The sequence below is a fragment of the Trichomycterus rosablanca genome, chromosome 7 (assembly GCF_030014385.1).
Source record: "Trichomycterus rosablanca isolate fTriRos1 chromosome 7, fTriRos1.hap1, whole genome shotgun sequence".
NCBI lineage: Eukaryota > Metazoa > Chordata > Actinopteri > Siluriformes > Trichomycteridae > Trichomycterus > Trichomycterus rosablanca.
In genome coordinates this window covers 27,094,593-27,113,862 of record NC_085994.1, presented here as the reverse complement: position 1 = coordinate 27,113,862, position 19,270 = coordinate 27,094,593, and the positions used below count along the sequence as shown (strand labels likewise).

The 19,270-nt window shown below is 40.4% G+C and overlaps 1 protein-coding gene across 1 annotated transcript in view; it reads right to left on the bottom strand.

Moving 5' to 3' along the window:
• Positions 1 to 19,270, bottom strand: part of LOC134318328 (guanine nucleotide-binding protein G(s) subunit alpha) — a 100,748-nt gene that overhangs the window by 38,557 nt on the left and 42,921 nt on the right. Inside the window, exons 2-5 of the mRNA XM_062999190.1 lie at positions 13,359 to 13,431; positions 4,740 to 4,794; positions 3,085 to 3,204; positions 556 to 653 (exon numbers count right to left, since the gene is read on the bottom strand). Coding sequence (XP_062855260.1) covers positions 556 to 653; positions 3,085 to 3,204; positions 4,740 to 4,794; positions 13,359 to 13,431 — 346 coding nt within the window. The remainder of the gene's footprint in view (positions 1 to 555; positions 654 to 3,084; positions 3,205 to 4,739; positions 4,795 to 13,358; positions 13,432 to 19,270) is intronic.

Genomic DNA, 19,270 nt, shown 5'->3' with positions numbered 1-19,270 from the left:
ATAGTCTTGCAAAGATGGTTGTCTATCCAACAGGTTCCTCAATTTCTGCACAAAACCTCTGAAGCTTTTAGGAGTGACCATTGCGCTCTCTCAACTCCCTGACAAAAAGTCACTCTGCCATAGTCTCTGATTCATAAAGTGTTAGAGTGCCAAGCTTTTTACATTTCTTAAATATTTAGACCAACTGTGGTCGTGTGAATACTAAAAGGACAGATTTATATCCTTGATTGGTGGGCCCTCATACATCCAGGTGTGTGCCTTTCCAAATTATGTCCAATCAACTCAATTTGCAACAGGTGAATTCCAGTTGACTTCTAGACACGTTTAGGATAATTAGAGCAAACAGGTTACACCTGATAACTGAATGCCAGCCTAAAGGGTCTAAACACCTTTGCAAACAAGATTTTTAAATGTAACTTTCAAAAACTTAAAATAAATGCTTTCACTTCATCATTAAGTGGTCAAATGGTCTAAATACTTCCACAGTATTTTTATAGTAAATATAGGCCAATATGCTAATACAATCATAAGGTGCCTCAGAGATTAAACACTCACTACTGTGCGCAGTCGATCAGCTGATATTCATTGGAGCGCTCGTAACAGGCCTTCACTCCTTCATCCTGCCATAGCTTTTTTGCATTCTCATAAAACTCCTGAAAAAAGAAGAAAATTGGTCTTTTTATATTCTGAATGTACAGTTTAGTTTACGCTTGGGTATAGTTTAACAGTATTAATACAACTACTGAATTTTTACTTAAAAAAAGCTTTTAACAGAACAATGCCTTTGTACTAATATAAAAATGGGCATGGGCCCCATATCATGTCTGTAATACAGAGGACTTTATAGACTATCACATAACCTTTATACTGATCTCACCTCACTTTGCCCTCATTACACAGGGCAGTGTCTGCCGGCACCTGCATCATTGCCATACAGAAATTTTTCTTTGTCACCTTGGTTTATTTCGTATTTACAATGTGTGTGTCTTAGCAAAGAGGCATCATAAGTGTAGATAAGGGTGTAATTAATCAATTCATGTATTGACAACATCTTAAACAACTGTATTTCTCAAAAAAAAAAAAACACATCTCTATAAGGTGGTCTATCAACTTTAAGGGGTATTTTTAATAAAGTTTTTTTAAATCTGGATACCCAAGTAATACTTCTTTGAGCCATACCACTTCGACCTTTTATGCAAATGAACCATTAAAAACAATAAACTGGGCCGCTCAGGTGGCGCAGCTGTAAAGTACGCTAGCGCACCAGAGTTGGGGTTTCGAATATATCGTATCGAATCTCAGCTCTGCCTTCTGACTGGGTTGGGCGGCTACATGAACAAAAAAGTGGGGAAAATTATATATATAAAAAAAACAACAATAAACTGTTGTATATGATGTAGTTCACTTTGTACAGGCTTGTTGTTTAGAACCTATCTGTATCTAATTGTACATAAAGCATTGTCCACGGCAAGATAAATAGCCCATAATATTTTAAGGAAGGCACCCTTTTGTATTAAAAAGACAATATAGTGGATGGTAGTAATAGCAATGCGTTTATGAGCAAAATATACGCTCAGAAGACAGTTATTTATTCACACCAATAAACAAATGCCTTTGTCTCTACATGCATGAAAATACATAAAACAGCTTGCATACAAAATGGCTATTCATGCCATCTGTAATGAATGGTTTCAAACCTTGAACTTGGAGTGAGCTGGTATCAACAAAGTACCTGTTGTGTGTGCTTTTTTCTGCAATGATTGAAACAATGCCAGTTTTAACCATGCAATTTGTTTGAATATTGTTCTAACCTTGTTTTTTTCTATACATGTAGTATTCTGCGCCCAGATTGCAAAATAACAGCAATGGCCCTCTTAGCTACGACAAAGTGTTTAATCAGAAATATTAAATACAAAGGCATAACTAGTTGGCTAATGACTGACAATCAGGAACATGTGACATTAGAAGGGAAAACATTAGACCAGTCACTGCTCTGTATTTAACGTTTAGGAAACCTGATGCAGACTGCTAGCCACTCAGCCAATTACACGAATCCTGTTAAATACTAGGGCTTATTTTTTACCACATACAAACTTTTTTTTTTTTTTTTCAACTTCACAATAAACAAAAAGTATCTTTTTAAACAGCTGTGATACAACATATAAAATATTAAAAAGTCCTGAGTAACTTTGAAACGGGCCAAATCGTTGACTGCGTAGTCGCTAGTATGTCAAAGTACTCATGCTATCCTCTGACCACAATTGAAAATGCTTTAAGTGGGCAGGTAGGCATAGAAATTTAACACTGGAGCAATGGAAGAAGGTCACTTAATCCGATGATAATCCTGGTTTCTCTTAAATCATGTGCATATTTGTTTCCAGCTGAAAATTCAAAAATTATAAAGCATGGAATTTGACCAATTGTTTCCAAACTTTTTCTGATTCTCATCGTAACCGGCATAAGACAGTAACTAATTCTGATTTTTTGCATCAGAGGCAAGTGACACAAGACAGCATTATCAGGGTCAAATGCATTAACAGGTGAAAGTGACAAGAGACATAGGGCATTGGAGAAAGCTGACCCATCTGTGCAGCCAACACCCGCAAAGTGATGGTGGCGTAGTGACATGTAAAATAACCACCAACTCAAAATAACAAACAACTCAAAATATGATCTAAAAGCCATGAACTTATTCGCCTAAATGAAGTGACAAACCCTTTTTTTTTTTTTATAGTTCAGGTGATTGTTTTAACACTTGTGACTATAAGAAAATATATTAGTCAAAATCAGTATACACACTAAAATCCCTAAATAATGTGAGATAATACTGCATTTAGAAAACAAATGTTATAAATCTCAACCTTACTTTTAATATTTATATATTTTAAAATCTGAACATTTGACAAGCGCCCTAGAGCTCTGCACAAGCAAAACATATCAAGATGGCCAATGTAGGTAATTTCTATCATCTGGACAGGCTGCACACCTGAGTAGTGGATATAAATAAGTTAGCCTGTATCTTTACTGACATAACTTTTCCCAAACTCAAACCCCAAACTTGATATGACAAAGTCTAATACTTACAGACGTGAACTCAAAGTCTTTCTGATTTGATAAGTTGATGATGTACTCGATTCGTCGTTGGTTTTCTGGACAGGCAAGCTGGACAGGTGGAGCTAGAGTATTCATTGCTGCAACTATAGTCTGAAAAGACAGTCAAAAATATAAACACTATTGTTGCTGACATGTAAACCACGTAAAATTAATAACTGAAAGATATAAACAAAACAACTGGCAGAGAATAAACAGTCTTTTATCAAATGCATTTTGTTAGTTTTGATGACAAGATATATTGGCTTCCAATGTCAGAGACTGGTAGCAATGCAACAGCAACACTAAAGACAGTGCTGCACTTTTTCACAAGATGTTAAAAATAGAAACAATAACAGATTTTTTTTTACATATTTATACACATTAGCACTCATTATGTGACTAATTAAAAAAATATATTAATTAGACACTAAACTTCTATCAGGACAGGTGAAAATGTCTAAGCTTAAAACATTTTAGTGAATCTACTTCTAACCTAAACCTGCTGGACATCATAAATATTTATTTATTTATTGATTAGGATTTTAACGTCATGTTTTACACACTTTTGGTTAGATTCATGACAGGGCAGCTTATTACTCATTATACAAAATTCGTCAGTTCAAATCTTTAATGTCAAACAGAGTCATGGACAATTTTGTATCTCCCATTCACCTCACTGCAGAAGGAAACCAAAGCTACCAAAGGAAACCCACGCAGACACGAGGAGAACATGCAAATTTCACACAGAAAGGACCACTCCACCTGGGATTAGAACCCAGGACCTTCTTGCTGTGAGGCGACAGTGCAACCCACTGAGCCCCTGTGTCGCCCTTATATATCAAACAAAAAATTAATAAGATAGCAAAACTGTGAATGCTAAAGCACTTTAGAGCAGCGTCTCCCAACCTTTTTTGCACCACGGACCGGTTTCATAGAAGATATAATTCCACGGACCGATGGGGACATGATGATATAATAATATTGCTTACAAACGGTGTAAAATGAGCTTTTTTCACTGCAATGAGACACTGCTCCCACCTAGGGGTGACAATAACACCCGAAATAGAAGCAGTGCAAACTGCTTTTCTAGTGCGTCCTGGTAATAAATAGTCCGGAGCACCTGTAAACTCACGAAGACATGGGGAGAACATGCAAACTCCACACAGAAAGGACCCGGATCGCCCCACTTGGGGATCAAACCAAGGACCTTTTTGCTGTGAGGCGACAGTGCTACCCACTTAGCCACTGTGCCGCCCTTGCCCTGTTTGTAAACACTTATGTATTTATTAAATATTTAATATTTCTCCTTATTTTTCCAAAAATTATATTCTTACGTTTTTATGCTATCTGTATCAATTACTTTTCTATTAAAGAAAGTCGAGAGTTCTTAAACTCTTTATTGTTCTTTTTTTTCTTTTGTCCCTTTTTGATGGTGTTCTGGCAATAACTGAATATGGTTATGTCAATAAACATTGACTCAAAGTGAAGTGAGAGAAAGATCAATCACTGGTATGGTGATCAATTAAGTATCACAAATACAGAAAAGCAGAATACGTCTTTTATTGTAACTAAAAAGGTAAATTGTAGGATTTGCTGCCATCTATTTTGCCATTTTCCAAATAAACACAGCTCATAGATGTTTATACCTCGATAGCCTCTTTTATGTTGTTTTTGATGTCTTGTATCTTCTGTTTTTTCTCTCTGCAAGAAAGAAAAAAAATACTTGCATCAGATGTTTCTAAACCATCAAGAAGAATATAGCTTTGACAAAATCCATTAAAAAAAGTCTGCATTTATCTTTGTAAAAACAGAAAAATAGATTAAACATATTGTTTTTAAGATAATAAAAAAAACAACTCTGACTATGGTCTTTTCCACACCAATGTAGTTAAACCTGTAACCAACATTCAGCAGCTCCCGCATTTGGGTTTAGGGCCCTATAAATAAGTGTACGCTAATTACAATTGTTTGTTCTTCAAAATTATTTGAATTAATTTCCTGTCACACAGGCTTACTAACATGTAAGTGTACTGTATATCTGTTAAATATTTAACGATTGTACATAAAATCAAAGCTAAATTTGGTTTGTGTGTGTGTGGGGGTAGATATTCTGAGATATAAGAAATTATTTAATTTGTATCTGATTGGGTGGATCTAGGTTTAAAACACAGTCTTTGTACATACAGGGGTTGGACAATGAAACTGAAACACCTGGTTTTAGACCACAATAATTTATTAGTATGGTGTAGGGCCTCCTTTTGCGGCCAATACAGCGTCAATTCGTCTTGGAAATGACATATACAAGTCCTGCACAGTGGTCAGAGGGATTTTAAGCCATTCTTCTTGCAGGATAGTGGCCAGGTCACTACGTGATGCTGGTGGAGGAAAACGTTTCCTGACTCGCTTCTCCAAAACACCCCAAAGTGGCTCAATAATATTTAGATCTGGTGACTGTGCAGGCCATGGGAGATGTTCAACTTCACTTTCATGTTCATCAAACCAATCTTTCACCAGTCTTGCTGTGTGTATTTGTGCATTGTCATCCTGATACACGGCACCGCCTTCAGGATACAATGTTTGAACCATTGGATGCACATGGTCCTCCAGAATGGTTCGGTAGTCCTTGGCAGTGACGCGCCCATCTAGCACAAGTATTGGGCCAAGGGAATGCCATGATATGGCAGCCCAAACCATCACTGATCCACCCCCATGCTTCACTCTGGGCATGCAACAGTCTGGGTGGTACGCTTCTTTGGGGCTTCTCCACACCGTAACTCTCCCGGATGTGGGGAAAACAGTAAAGGTGGACTCATCAGAGAACAATACATGTTTCACATTGTCCACAGCCCAAGATTTGCGCTCCTTGCACCATTGAAACCGACGTTTGGCATTGGCACGAGTGACCAAAGGTTTGGCTATAGCAGCCCGGCCGTGTATATTGACCCTGTGGAGCTCCCGACGGACAGTTCTGGTGGAAACAGGAGAGTTGAGGTGCACATTTAATTCTGCCGTGATTTGGGCAGCCGTGGTTTTATGTTTTTTGGATACAATCCGGGTTAGCACCCGAACATCCCTTTCAGACAGCTTCCTCTTGCGTCCACAGTTAATCCTGTTGGATGTGGTTTGTCCTTCTTGGTGGTATGCTGACATTACCCTGGATACCGTGGCTCTTGATACATCACAAAGACTTGCTGTCTTGGTCACAGATGCGCCAGCAAGACGTGCACCAACAATTTGTCCTCTTTTGAACTCTGGTATGTCACCCATAATGTTGTGTGCATTGCAATATTTTGAGCAAAACTGTGCTCTTACCCTGCTAATTGAACCTTCACACTCTGCTCTTACTGGTGCAATGTGCAATTAATGAAGATTGGCCACCAGACTGGTCCAATTTAGCCATGAAACCTCCCACACTAAAATGACAGGTGTTTCAGTTATTTTGTCCAACCCCTGTATATAACAGGTATAAAAATTATCATTAATAAATGTAATATTGGTCTGAAAAAGAAGTGGTTGGCTACTGCACACATGACAGAGGGGGTGTGTGATAGTCACGGCCCTCCTCAGTCAGGAGTAGAGGTCAGCAGCAGTAGAAAAATGGCAATGCGATTGGGTGCTTGGATAAGAGTAGATTGGGAAAATTGGGTCTTCCAGCCTGGACTGTTATAATAGTTGATAGTTTGTGTTTAGATCGGATGACATCCAAGTAATTGACCCAGAACTAAAAAACATTCCAAATAAGTTCACTTTTTCTTAAAACTGTAGGTAAGTTTTAGAATGGCAGATGTGGATTTTTAACGCTAGTTACAAATGTAACTGTGGTTATGCGAGTAGTGGATGACCGCCAGGGCGGTGCCTAGTAGTGGATAATCCTGCGCGTGTGCACTTCAGACCGAGATATTTTATACCAAATTAGTCACACATGACCCCTGCAGTGATGTCACTTACTGTATAATACATCTGTGACTCACGCAGTCTTCCTCAGGAACCTGGAACGTCTCGCACACTCCGAGTGACCAGGAACCCTGGCGGTCATCCACTACTCACATAACCACAGTTACATTCGTAACTAGCGTTATGTTTTGTATCTCCTGGCCGCCAGGGCGGTGCCTAGTAGTGGATGATTTATGCCCACGCCGTCACGAGAAGTGCTTCAACTTCCACTCGTGGTAAGGGACAGGACAGCCGGTGCCAAGCTAGACCAGGCTGCAACATTCACGTTGTAAAAGCGTGAAAAACGTACATGGCAAAGATAAACACACAAACCTCCGCAAAGGGGACCCCTCTTAAGGCGGTCCAAGATGTGGAAACTCTTCTGACAGAGTGACCAGATGACAATGCGGGTAAAGAACGGTTGGATGCCGTGTAGGCCATTCCAATGACCACCGTCAGCCAGCGAGAGACTCGCTACTTAGAAAAGCGATGACCACGCTTAGCGTCCGAGAAACAAACAAGAGCTGATCTGCCTTTTGCACAGATGCAATAGCAGATACATAGCATCTCAACACTCTGACAGGGCCCAAGAGCTGATGCCTGGGGTCAGACTGATCATTATATACCACCAGACTAATAGACTGTTTAATAAATTCTGTCCCGAGAACTTTCGGAAGAAGAGCTGGGTTTTGTCTCGAGGTAACGGATGCCCCATCCAGGCCCCACCTGAGACACTCTGGGCTAACCGAAAGCGCATGCAACTCGCAAACATGCTTCGCCATAACAATAGCCAGCAAAAATGCTGATTTAAGGGACAACCACTTGATACCAACCTGGTCTAGAGGCTCAACTGAGCACTGCAAACATGTTCCAGCACCAAGGGGAGGTCCCATGGTGGCAGACAAATCACACGGGGGGGTCTAAGCCTCCTCGCACCTTTTAAGAAGGCCACAACAAGCTTGTGTGAGCCCAGAGATGAACTGTTATTCAAGGTCAGTTGGCTCGATAGAGCAGCCACGTAGAACCTCAGAGTGGGTGAAGACCTCCAAGAGTCCAGCAACACTTGTAAGAAGGAAAGTATTGTTTCCACAGAACAGGAAGGAAGATCAACCAACTGTTCCGTGCACCAGTTCACAATGTAACCCCCAACGTAACAAACCTGTGCAGCCGCCGTAAGGAGGCCCTGGAGATGCAGTAGCCTTAAGAACAGAACTCCCATGCTGAGTTTTGGGCGGCACACACGAGACAGGATTGTTCGTGTGCGGGTCCCGGGAAGTGAGGCTGCCATAGACAAGGAGTCTAGCAGTCTGCAAATAAACTGGATCTTCTGGACAGGGAGGAGGATGCTCTACTCCCAGTTTATTGCTAAGCCAAGCGCTTGGATGCAAATCAGCGGCCACTGTGTGTCCACAAGTGCCCGTGCTCTTGAGGGGGGCACACACAAGCCAGTCGTCTAGATAAGGAAGGATTTTTAATCCATGAGGGGTGCCAGAGCTGCCTGCTGGAGCATTTGAAGGGAAGAGCCTTCGGGTAAGAATTCAACCGACGGAAATCCAGAATTGGCCGGAAGCCTCCATCCTTTCTGGAACAACAAAATGAAAAATAGAAGCCCTCTGGTTGAACATGAGGATCCGCCACCTCTATTGCTCCTCTCCTCAGGAGGGAACAAACTTCCTGAGAGAGAGTGGAAGCATGAACTTGTTTGTCATTGAAGTTACCCTTGGCAAGGAACTGATGGGATGGCCGATGGCGGACTACAGTCTGTGACCTGATGACATGGCTTTGAGAACCCACTGATCTGTAGCCATACTTTCCCAACATGTCACTTCACTGCACTGGGTCTTCAGCGGTTCCTCCACCGGCTGAAGCTAATCAGCAACAGTTATGGGCGGCGCTCTCCTAAGGATAGGGGTGGCGCGGCATTGACCTAGTCCCACAAACAGATGATATTATCTGGCATGGCACATTCTATGCCATAGGTCTTGACTGTGGCTCTGAGCCCCGCAAGTACGTGCGTGGTGAAGGGCAGATTGATACTTCTGAGCGACAAAAGCGGTGACAACCTCGAGAAGCTTCAGTTCTGGAGGCCTCCAAAAAAGCTGAGCAGCGTTCAAGGGTTTCTTTGATTAGAAGGCCAAAAACACACCCTGGCACCAGGGGCAGAGAGTGTGTTGCTGTAGAGTGATGCTCTACAGGCCTCAGAAAGCGATGATTGGGCCAACCACACTTGACGGTGCCCATGAATCGGTGTCCCTCTCAGCCTCCCATGGCTCCGGGCCAAGTAGCCAACTGACTGTAGGGCTGTATTTAAGAGCTCACCCACAGGTCCACTACTATCAGTACCTTGTAGAGAAGACTGCAAGGCCAGAGTAGAAGAGAGAGAGAGTCGACTACTTTCGCCATCCTAGTGGCAGTGTCATGTGCCTTATATAATGACCCATCAGTGTGTCTACACTCAGCACTGGGACAACGTGGGTCTGGGTGTTGGGACAACCGTTGGCATCTGGCTCAGTCCCATGGAAGCAGCATCCACCATGGATGCTAGTGCCAGCTCTGCTGCACTTGCCCACGAACGCTGGTTACACGTGTGGAACCCAGCTGTGAATTCAGCAGTAAGGTCTTCTCCGGCAGGAATAGAGAAGTTATCGGGTGGGACAGCCAGCATAAAGAACTTACTGGAGTTGGGGCATCAAGTCCTAGTTTGGCCAAGGCCAACTTTAAGGCGCAGTGCACTTAAGCAGAGTGCGCATGGGTGGCTGTCGGAGCACTGGCTTCGGAGTTCCACGAGTGCAAAGCAGAGAGAGACCCCGACCGTGCTGAAGCAGTCGGCGGGGAACCACCCGGCTGTAGAAAAAGACCTGAAGAATCCGGCATTTGATGCTGCTATAGAAAGTGCATCATCTGCTTGGTTGGTATGCTTTGCTCCGGGATACTATAAGCATCTAGTTTGTCACTAAGCATAAATAACGACTTCAACTGTGACAACTCATCGGAGAACGAGCCCATGCGTTCCGACAGCGCCATGGACCGTCTCTTTTTGCTCTGCATAGGCCCTGGTCCCTCCGAGGGCCGCTTTGCAGTGTTGCTCGTGCCGCGCTGAAGCGCTGGTAACGCAGCCTCGCACTCAATCTCTAGCCCCGCTAGCCTTTCTCGGCGGCGGTCTAATGCAATAATCGCACAATCAATACACGGGTTCACCAAGGCTTCACGAACGTGATCCAACCCAAGACATGAAGGGCATAACTCATGCCCGTTGTAAGTCTCCAAGGCAGCAAGGCACTGGTTACAACCGTTCAACACACGACGGTTCTGCGTTGTTGATATAGCTGTTTCACTCCTAGTACTGAGTAGTACTAAAAAGGAGTACAAAAACTGCACCGAGTACAAACTCGAGGTGAAAACGGCGTGACCACGGTACACACGCTGAGCAATGCTATTTTTATAATATCACGAGCGGTCAGCTCACAAAACACAGAGTGTGAAACTCTAGGTGAAAACACTGTACGCCAGGTAATCTTTCCAGTTATCAACGAGTGTGAAACTCTAGGTGAAACACTGAACGCCAGGTAATCCTTCCAGTTATCACCGAGTATGAAACTCTAGGTGAAACACTGAACGCCAGGTAATCTTTCCAGTTATCACCGAGTATGAAAACTCTATATGACAAGGCTGTGTTGCTAATGTAAAAGCAATCTTTTCGCTTTCGAATGGAGAAGCAATGTCACTTAACACCGAGTACAGAACTCTAGATGAAAGCGTCGCGCTGCTAGAGCTAAGTTATTACAAGTAATCTACTCGATACAGCGAATGAGTGTTGGCTTCACTTAACACCGAGTATAAACTCTAGGTGAAGAGAAATGCGCTGCTAGTGCTCGGAGTTGTAACTTTTTGAGCAGTGCGTTCCACACAAAAACGAATGTTACTCTAGGTTAGAGCAAACTAACTCCTATAGTACATAAGCATGGATTTAGGTTGCCAGATCCCGCTGGATTACTCACAGCCCGTAGAGGACGAATAAAATTCGTAGCTCCGACTCTAAGTGTCACCGGGCTGAGCTACGGTCTTGAAGGCGAGACGAAAAAAGAGGAAGACTGCGTGAGTCACAGGTGTATTATACAGTAAGTGACATCACTGCAGGGGTCACGTGTGACTAATATGGCATAAAATATCTCGGTCTGAAGCGCGCACGTGCGGGATTATCCACTACTAGGCACTGCCCTGGCGGTCAGGAGATACAAAGCATAACCAGAGTTGTTCTTTTTTACTTTCCATGGCCTATTTGTTTGGAATATGCTCCAAGCGTGAATTTCTCTGTCACAGAGCTACATCATAAAATAAGGATGTACCGATACCAATAGTATAAATGGGCATTGGTAAGATAATGTGCTTATGCAGTCATTGCTCCAATACAACAGCACCCGATACCATTCGTTTTTCAGTTGTGAATAATCCAGGATTTTCTCGTTTTATCAGATTACAATCCATTACCACATACTTTTTGCTCAGAACAGTATTGCCAATGCGTTGCTAGCCGGGCATAAATAGTTGGCCATTTTAAACGTTCTGCATAAGCCTTTTCCTGTCTGATAGACATGCATGTTCAGCTCAACCAGCTTTTTAAAAGACACCAGCAAGGCATGCCAACCAACTAGAACAGCACGCATTATGTGCTGCAGTGTCTTATCAAGCAAAAGACGGCTCTGGGAATGGAATATCTGGGTCCAAATATGAACCTACTGACAATCTAAACAATTACCATTAGACACTTCTGTAAAAGAAGTGCATTTTAGCCCTGCCACAAAATGACCTGCTAACATCAATTCAGTGATCATAACATTAGCCCAGAAGAAAGTGCTGACTAAATTAGAAAAGAACATGGGTTGCTTTAAAAAAAAGGTGGTGCTTGAAATCATTGTCTTCTTCTGTGAACCATGGTTACCTCCCAGGAAACGCATGCAGTCCTCATTGCTTTGCATCAAAGGGGCTTTACAGGCAATGACTTTGCTGTTTGTTAGATTGCATCTAAATCACCCATTAATCATATTATCAAGAATATCAAGGAGTGAAGTTCAACTGCTGTGAAGAAGGCTTCAGAGCACCCAAGAAAGCCGAGCAAGTACCAGGATTGTCTCCTAAGGAGGACTCGGTTACAGGATGGGGTCACCACCAGTGCAGAGATTGCTCAGGAATGTAAGCAGGCAGGTGTGAGTGCATCTACATGCTCAGTAAGACAAAGGCTTTTGGAGGATGGGCTGGTGTCAAAAAGGGCAGCAAAGAAACTCCTTCTTTCCAAGAAAAACATAGAGGAAAGACTGACATTCTGCAGGAAGTACAGAGATTGGACTGCAGAGGACTGGAGTCAAGTTATTTTCTCTGATGAAGCCCCCTTTACACCATTGGAGACAGCTGGAAAACTGATTGTCCTGAAAATAATGGGTGAGCGCTACCATGAGTCCTGTGTCATGCCAACAGTTGAGTCCATTTATGCATGGGGTTGCTTTACATCCAAAGGAGTGGGCTCACTTACAATTTTGCCATAAATAAAGAATGGTATCAAAACATCCTCCAAGAGCGACTTCTGACAACGATCCAGGAACAATTTGGTGATGAACAATGCTTTTTTCTAGCATGATGGAGAAAAAGTGGCTTGATGAACAAACCAATTTAATTTTGGGTCAATGGCCAAGGAAACTCCCCAGATCTCAATCCCATTGAGAACCTGTGGTCAATACTCGAAAAGTGGGTGGACAAACAAAAACACAGAAATAAGCACTGATTAGAATGAGTTGCCATCAGTCAGGATTTGGCCCAGAAGCTGAAATCCAGCATGCCAGGGCAAATTGTCGCTGCGTGAGTGTACACATAGATACACAAACACACACACACACAATATGAATAAAATATGCAGTCTTCTTTTACAAACAGTTGACAACAACAAATTACACAACAGGAGCTTTACTTCCTATTCCACATCTATAGACAATAATATGGAGTTCCCAACCATATACAGCTATAACGGCTTATACTCTTCTGGACGGCTTTCTATACACACACAGACGTACAAAAATTTTAATGGTTAACCACTGACTGCTGGTTATATAATATAAAACATTTACCATACATTTACCATTTTTCATAGAGATAATCATCAGATAATTTTCTATATGTTTAAAGTTTTACATATGTTAAGACATGTTCTGAATGTTCAGATTTTAAGGTACTGAGATCATTGTTCATATATTTGAGTGGTGTAATTATTACAATAAGCAACTTACTGAACATCCTTTTCAGGCATTCACAACAGCAAAATGTATAATTAAATTAGTACTTACTCAGCATTAAATCCGTTCACATGCAAAATACGCATCTGCTTCACAATGGTGCTCTTTCCCGACTCCCCTGCACCTATGGGAGAAATGTGTAGAAATTGTGTTAATATAAGTTTGTATTAATTTAGACAAGACTATCACACAGTTGTAGGGATCATAGGGCATTTTTACCTTCTGTCAGCAATAGGGATCTACACTGATTAGGCATAACATTATGACCACCTTCCTAAAATTGTGTTGGTCCTCAAAACAGCCCTGACCCGTCGAGGCACGGACTCCACTAGACCTCTGAAGGTGTGCTGTGGTATCTGGCACCAAGATGTTAGCAGCAGATCCTTTAACTCCTGTAAGTTGCAAGGTGGGGCCTCCATGGATCAGACTTGTTTGTCCAGCACATCCCACAGATGCTCGATTGGATTGAGATCTGGGGAATTTGGAGGCCAAGTCAACACCTCAAACTCATTGTTGTGCTCCTCAAACCACTCCTGAACCATTTTTGCTTTGTGGCAGGGCGCATTATCCTGCTGAAAGAGGCCACAGCCATCAGGGAATACCGTTTCCATGAAAGGGTGTACATGGTCTGCAACAATGCTTAGGTAGGTGGTATGTGTCAAAGTAACATCCACATGAATGGCAGGACCCAAGGTGTCCGAGCAGAACATTGTCCAAAGCATCACACTGCCTCCGCCAGCTTGCCTTCTTCCCATAGTGCATCCTGGTGCCATGTGTTCCCCAGCTAAATGACGCACACGCACCCAGCCATCCACGTGATGTGAAAGAAAACATGATTCATCAGATCAGGCCACCTTCTTCCATTGCTTCGTGGTCCAGTTCCGATGCTCATGTGCCCATTGTTGGCACTTTTGGTGGTGGACAGGGGTCAGCATGGGCACCCTGACTAGTCTGCGGGTATGCAGCCCCATATGCAACAAACTGCAATGCACTGTGTATTCTGACACCTTTCTATCAAAACCAGCATTAACTTCTTTAGCAGTTTGAGCTACAGTAGCTCATCTGTTGGATTGAACCACACGAGCCAGCCTTCGCTCCCCACATGCATCAATGAGCCTTGGCTGCCCATGACCCTGTCGCCGGTTTACCACTGTTCCTTCCTTGGACCACTTTTGATAGATACTGACCACTGCAGACCGGGAACACCCCACAAGAGCTGCAGTTTTGGAGATGCTCTGACCCAGTCGTCTAGCCATCACAATTTGGCCCTTGTCAAATCCTTACGCTTGACCATTTTTTCTGCTTCTAACACATTAACTTTGAGGATAAAATGTTCACTTGCTGCCCAATATATCCCACCTCTAACAGGTGCCGTGATGAGATAGTAAGTGTTATTCACTTCACCTGTCAGTGGTCATAATGTTATGCCTAGTCGGTGTATGTACTCATTTAAGTATTTGGTTTTTGTATATTTCCTATTAAATTAGTAGTTGTAGAGTAGCCAAAAACATTAGAATTACACAAGTATGAGTAATATAATTAAATCTATAGGGAAAATAAAAAGTAAACACTTATACAAATGTGTTACTCATCATACAGGTTTAGATTTAGGAACAGAAAAAGCACCAATTACCTTAATCAAATACAATGTAATGTAAACAATCTAATACAAATACAGCACTTCTGTATTAACTATGGCTTACATGGATACATACAGATTTAATGATGGTAATCTGTAATCTTTAAATAACTTCTCTGCAAGAGTTGAGTTTTAACAAACATGTCAAATTCTGGTTTTCTGTAACTGTGCATATGTGGAAAAACTCCCACTAGTATCGATAAAATATTCCCAGCTAGTTGTCTGTGGCTTAATCATTAGCCACTAATGTCAAATATTAATAACTAGGCACATAATACCAGTTAAACAGTATTACATGCATATGAACAGTTTTTAATAATTAAAATAATTAAGTGAACAATATAGTAAAGGACAGTTGTGGCCTAGTGGTTAAGGTATTGGGCTAGTAATCCAAAGGTTGCTGGTTCAAGCCCCACTACTGCCAGGTTGCCACTGTTGGGCCCTTGAGCAAGGCCCTTAACAACCCTCAGTTGCTTCGACTGTATATGTAAGTCGCTTTGGACAAAGCGTCTGCTAAATGCCAAAAATGTAAAAATGTAAAGTACATTTGAATCTGGTAAACAGTTTTACTACAGGCCCTAATAATGAGAAATCAAATTACTGACCGACTTATTCATGTGAACTCAGGTTTTCCAATTAACCGGTTACAGAAGTGCATGTAAACCCAGTAATTTGAATCTGATTTCTTGTGACTAATCTTATTGTGTGAATTAAACACAAGGGCAAATTCAGCAGTTCCTTAGGTGCATGTTATTAAGATAACATACTATATTATTATCAACACTTAGTATTTTAAAATAAGACATCTTTTAATGATGTTTACTGATGTCCTTGCACATGCGCCAGGTATGTGTACAAACTCAGAGACTTACTTAAATAATGAATGATGGGAGCCATTACAAATTAAAATTACAAATGAAAGCTGTTCTGCATCTTACTACATGATAAAGTGTGGATGAATGCATGTGTCGATCTGGGTGTAACATTATTTATTTACAAAAATGATGTGGATATTTTACAGCATGCTCCCGTATAAAGGTAGAACTCTGCTTATAACCTTATAATAACTACACTATAGTTGTCAGGAATTAATTTTGAATTGCATGTCTAGTTAGCCCTTGTAATAACCTATTCTCTTCATACTGTATGAAATCTATATTTTGAATGCTAAACAGGTCTTGCTCATGGTGTTTACATTCATGTTACTGTTGTACATTAATGCCATGTTCACTATGTGTTCATATAAACAAGTTGAAAACTTGTTGAAATAAACTCGGTGGTGTGCGTAGCGCTTTTTTATACATTGAAAATTATAAACCCTCAGTAGACAGGTAACGTTTAAAAGAAATTGGCAAAGTTTGCATCTGTAGTTTAGACTTGAATTATACATGATTTGCATTTAATACATTTTTTTATTAAAGTTGTTTTTGCTAAACTTGTGGACTTGTAAAATCTGTAACACTCAACATGAATGAATGCAATAAAAGAATATGGGGGAAATTAAACTGATTTAAAATAGACAGCACCATCTGTAGCAGTCAATTTTTTTCTATCATCTTTAAAATTGTGCAGGCACTTACACATTTCATGATATAAAAATGACATTTTACAGTTAATAAAAATTAAAATGTCTGTATTTGAAAAGTTTTACAGTTAAAATATTTTTAAAAAAAGATGTTATACCTAGACTAATAACTAGACTGCTCAATAAGCAATGTAGAAAACCATTTTGTTATGTTATCAGTTTAGAACATAGCAGCATTTAATGAGTCTGTTAAATGAACAGTAGCTTTTACTATAGGTTTAGCTATATAAATGTTTTGATTATTTCTCTGCTACTCACTAACCCTGTCACTTACACAAGAGCATCATGATGTAAAGCGTATGTACCCAATTAATTAGGGCAGTAAACGCAATCTAAACTGAAAATACACTTACTCTATTTAAAGAATCAACCTAAAAACAAAAATCAGTTTAGTACAGGTTAGAATACAAATTTTGCGTTTCTGGGTGTAAGTTCTCGAGCATCACCATTATCCTTACTAATAAAAACTAACTAGCTAAATGATGAGTAAAACCCATTCATGTATGTTGTCAAAAAAGATTTAGCTGAGACATAAATATTGCAAGATGGACCTCTATACAGCGCATCCTAGTTCCATTAATTCAGTTGTGTGATGTACATGTGCCCGACTATCCTCATGAGCTTGGAGAAAAACGGATTCGTCAGACCAGTCATGCGCAAAAGGATGTACTGTGGCGAACCATTCATCACCAGTGTTAAAAATATGTGCAGTGTGAGTCTCATTAACTCTTTTAACCGTCTTTGTGTCTTCTGGTACCTGAGTCTTGGCCACCCAACAACCTAAAAGGAGTCACAGCTTGTCCAATTATGGACTACAGTCAGTGGATAATGACCACAGCTCTCTACCACTTGGCCCACAGTATCCTCAGTGAAAAAATCCCCCATGAAAAACAGTAGGGATAAAAAGGTTTAGTACTGAGTGGAAAATGGGGAGAGCATCACAAATGTGCAAAAAAATGACTGAAAAAATGTGTAATAAAAAAAGAAGATACTACAAGATGCAGAGAAATGCATGAAAGAGCACAACTTTAACGGTCGGATGAACAGCATGCAAGTGAAAAGGTATGTTAGCCAGTTCATTAGGTCTGTCTTAAGTAAAGACTATCAATCCCATCTCAAATGATGCCTATTTCCCACTTAATGCACTACTTACAAATAACAAATATCGTAATAAACACTCATTAGATGTTAAATACAAAAGTTACCTAAACTATTTCTAAAAACGAATGGCTTTAGATCAGACTTTGTGTTTTTTCATTTTGGAGTTGCTGTGATTGCAGTGGACTGGTCTAAAAAAAAGTCCAGGTCTGAATTTATTTTCCAGTCTAATGCTAAAGATCCAGCTTTCAGCTCTGTGCTTTTTAAAGAAACAAATAATACGTTTTGCTAAAACAACGAAATCAAGCATAAAAGTGTTTCTAAAACATAACTGCATAACTCATTGTTCTACACTGCATTCAGCCAGGTTACTAAATTAAACAATTCCACATGTCTCCTATATTGACATCTAAAGAAACAAAAAAAATATTTAGCAATTTTGGAAATGACCTGTATTATACTAAAAAAAAGAATTTAAATAAAAGTGAAGCCTAAATCAATATTATCATACAGAGTAAGTTGGGCTCCTTCAAAACACTTAATAAGCAAGACAGTTCTAGAAGAGTTTACTCACAATTTAAACTTTGTTCTCTTAAAACAAAAGTAGTACGACAACCCAAATCAAATTAGAAATATCAGAACCATGTTGCCAAACAATTAATGGCACCTAAAGCTTTGAGAGTTCCTTAATAAAAACAATAAGCCTGTTAAAAAGCATAGTGGTTTAATTTTGGCAAATTCCTTTTTGACAAACTGTCTTCACTTCCACAGAGTTACAACAGTACTTCTGATTGACCTACAAAACCTTAAAAATCAGGCTTGGAAGAGCAAACAGCTTGTTTTTTGGAAACATACTTATTTTGATCACCTATGCTCTGTAAAAATGGCTCTTATGCGACCAAATTAAATTCTCCTGTCTTGATAAATTATTTTCCTTTAATTGCTTGTGATGCCCCAGTACCACTTGCAGAGAAGCAGCCCCTTATGAAGATCCAATGCAAACATAGTGTTCTTGGTTTTATATTTGTAACCTCTTAACCAATCTTTAAACATGCTGTATTATTGCCAAAATACAATACAATACAAATTCTGCTGGCTTAATTTTCTATCTTTATGTATCTTGCCAAATAAACCAACATGTTTACTGTGTCAAGTGAGGATCTAAACAGAGTGGAATGTTGACAGCTGCACTGCAAACACACTTCTCAGGAGTGCTCATAGCACATATGGTAATATATTTTCTGACAGCAGGGTAATAAGCCAAGAGGCTGTGCTTTATATCATGGGGAAGAAGGTGCAAAACAGAAATAAATCCACACTTTACCCACAATCTAATCTTAATAATGCACAGCCTCTATATAGTTTCTTACTGCTTTGAAAAACACCAACAACTATTCATCTGTTTGGGTTTTTAACACCATGGTTAATCACATGGTTAGTCACTAAGGTTAATCATGACAGTACACATTATTCTTTTGGTCCTGATATATTTTGATAGAGTTTTTTAAGCTAACTTGAGATTATAGATATGTGGTTTCAGTTCTGTGTCTATGAGTAACCTAAGCACTTTGTGGGGATTTTTCTTGTTTAATGGTTGCTTTCATGGATTTCGGTATTTGAAGCATGTCACGTGCCATGTCA